This window comes from Neopelma chrysocephalum, unplaced genomic scaffold (assembly GCF_003984885.1).
Source record: "Neopelma chrysocephalum unplaced genomic scaffold, ASM398488v2 Primary Assembly neopelma1_95837, whole genome shotgun sequence".
In the NCBI taxonomy this organism is placed as follows: domain Eukaryota; kingdom Metazoa; phylum Chordata; class Aves; order Passeriformes; family Pipridae; genus Neopelma; species Neopelma chrysocephalum.
Genome location: NW_020924494.1, coordinates 1 through 1,802, shown reverse-complemented (window position 1 = coordinate 1,802; position 1,802 = coordinate 1). Strand labels below are relative to the sequence as shown.

General features: G+C 68.4%; 1 protein-coding gene across 1 annotated transcript; it reads left to right on the top strand.

Moving 5' to 3' along the window:
- Positions 1 to 472: 472 nt before the first annotated feature.
- LOC113981015 (migration and invasion enhancer 1-like) lies at positions 473 to 1,794 on the top strand (the record flags this gene model as incomplete). The annotated part of the gene is made up of 3 exons (XM_027708248.1): positions 473 to 739; positions 1,246 to 1,343; positions 1,638 to 1,794. Coding segments are annotated over exons 1-3 (332 nt in total), but the record flags the coding sequence as incomplete, so codon positions are not given.
- Positions 1,795 to 1,802: the final 8 nt, after the last annotated feature.

The window sequence follows — 1,802 nt, the reverse complement described above, 5'->3', positions numbered from 1 at the left end:
GACTCCCCGGGGTCTGATGGGGGCACAAGGCCCTACAGGACCCCCATGGGAGTATTGGGGGGAGGGTGGGGTTCCACAGAGCAGTGGGGACCCCCATGGGACCAGAGAGCTCCTGGGGGGTCATTTCAGGCCCCTGTGTGGGTCCCCCAAGGATCATTTTGGATCCCCCTGCGGTGGGTTTGGGTGACACTGGGGTCACTCCGGGTCCCCTGGGGGTCACTGGAGGTCGAGTTTGGTCCCCCTGGGGGGTCACTGGGGTATTTCTGGTCCCCTGGGGAGTCACTGGGGTATTTTGGTCCCCCTGGGGGGTCACTGGGGTATTTTTGGTCCCCTGGGGGGTCACTGGGGTCACTTTGGGTCCCCCAGGGGAGATCACTGGGGTCGTTTTTGGTCCCTGTGGGGTGGGTGTAGGTGACACTGGGGTGTCACTGCGGGTCACTTTTAGTCCTCCAGGAGGGTCACTGGGGTCACTTTGGGTCCCCCGTGTGGGGTCGCTGAGGGTCATTTTTGCCCCCCCCCCCCCCGGGGTCACCGGGGTCACGCCGGGTCCTCCGGAGGCCTCGGAGCAGACAAGACGAGGCGGGGCGGGGGCGCAGAGCGGCCGGAAGCTTCCGCGTCACGTGACGGCAACCCGGAAGCGGCGGCGCGGCGGGAGCGGGGCCATGAGCGGCGGGGCCGAGGACGAGACCGGGAGCGGAGCCGGGGCCGAACGGCGGGTCCGCATCGTCGTGGAGTATTGGTGAGAGCCGGCACCGCCCGGGCCAGCGGGAACCGCGGGCACCCAGGGGATCCCCCGGCCCCCGGGGGTGTTGGGGGCCCGGAAGGGGCAGTGGGACGAAGGGGGGGGAACGGGGGTGAGGACTGGGGGGGTGAAGGCACGGAGGGGCCTGGGAGATGAAGGGGGGGCTAAGGAGGGAAGTGTGCGGGAGTGTGGGGGGCTGGGAGGGGGAATTTGGGCAGTTCGGGTTATAGGGGGCTTGGGGGGGAGGGCGGGTTATAGGGGATTTGGGCTGAGGAGGGGGTTGTAGGGGAGCTTGGGGGCTAAGGAGGGGGATTGGGGGGCTGAGGAGGAGGATTTGGGGGGTTGAGGGGCTCTACAAGGTGAGAGAAGTGGGGGGCTGAGGAGGGGGTTATAGGGGGGTTTGAGGCTGAGGAAGGGGATTTGGGGGGTTGGAGGGTGGAGCAGGGGGTTATAGGGAGGTTGTGCCTCGGACGCCCCCTCACTCACTCCCCTCCCACCCCCAGCGAGCCCTGTGGGTTCGAGCCCACGTACCAGGAGCTGGCGAGCGCCGTGCGGGAGGAGTACCCGGACATCGAGATCGAGTCCCGCCTGGGGGGCACCGGTGAGGCCCCACAGCGCCCTCGGGGGGCTCCTGGGGGGCACCGCAGTGGGGGGTCACACCTGCCCTCATGGGGGGTCGGGGGGGTGAGGTGGGTTAAACCCCGCGGTGACTCTCGGGGGGTCGTGCTGTGGTTGCTGCCCCTCCCCGGGGTCGTTTTGGGTGCAGAGTTTGGGGTCTGGGGGTCTGCAGGAGGACCCGGGGGTGCCCTGGGTGCTGGTGGCGATGTGTGGGGCACGGTGTGGGGGTGTTTGGGGGGGGGCACAGCTCAGGGCTGGGCCCCCTGTGTGCCCTCAGGTGCCTTCGAGATCGAGATCAACGGGCAGCTCGTCTTCTCCAAGCTGGAGAACGGGGGGTTTCCCTACGAGAAGGATGTGAGTATTGCTCTGGGGGTCCCATCCTGGGGGTCCTGGGGTCGGCAAGGGTGGGCCAGGGGTGGTTTGGTTTGCACTGAGCCCCCCC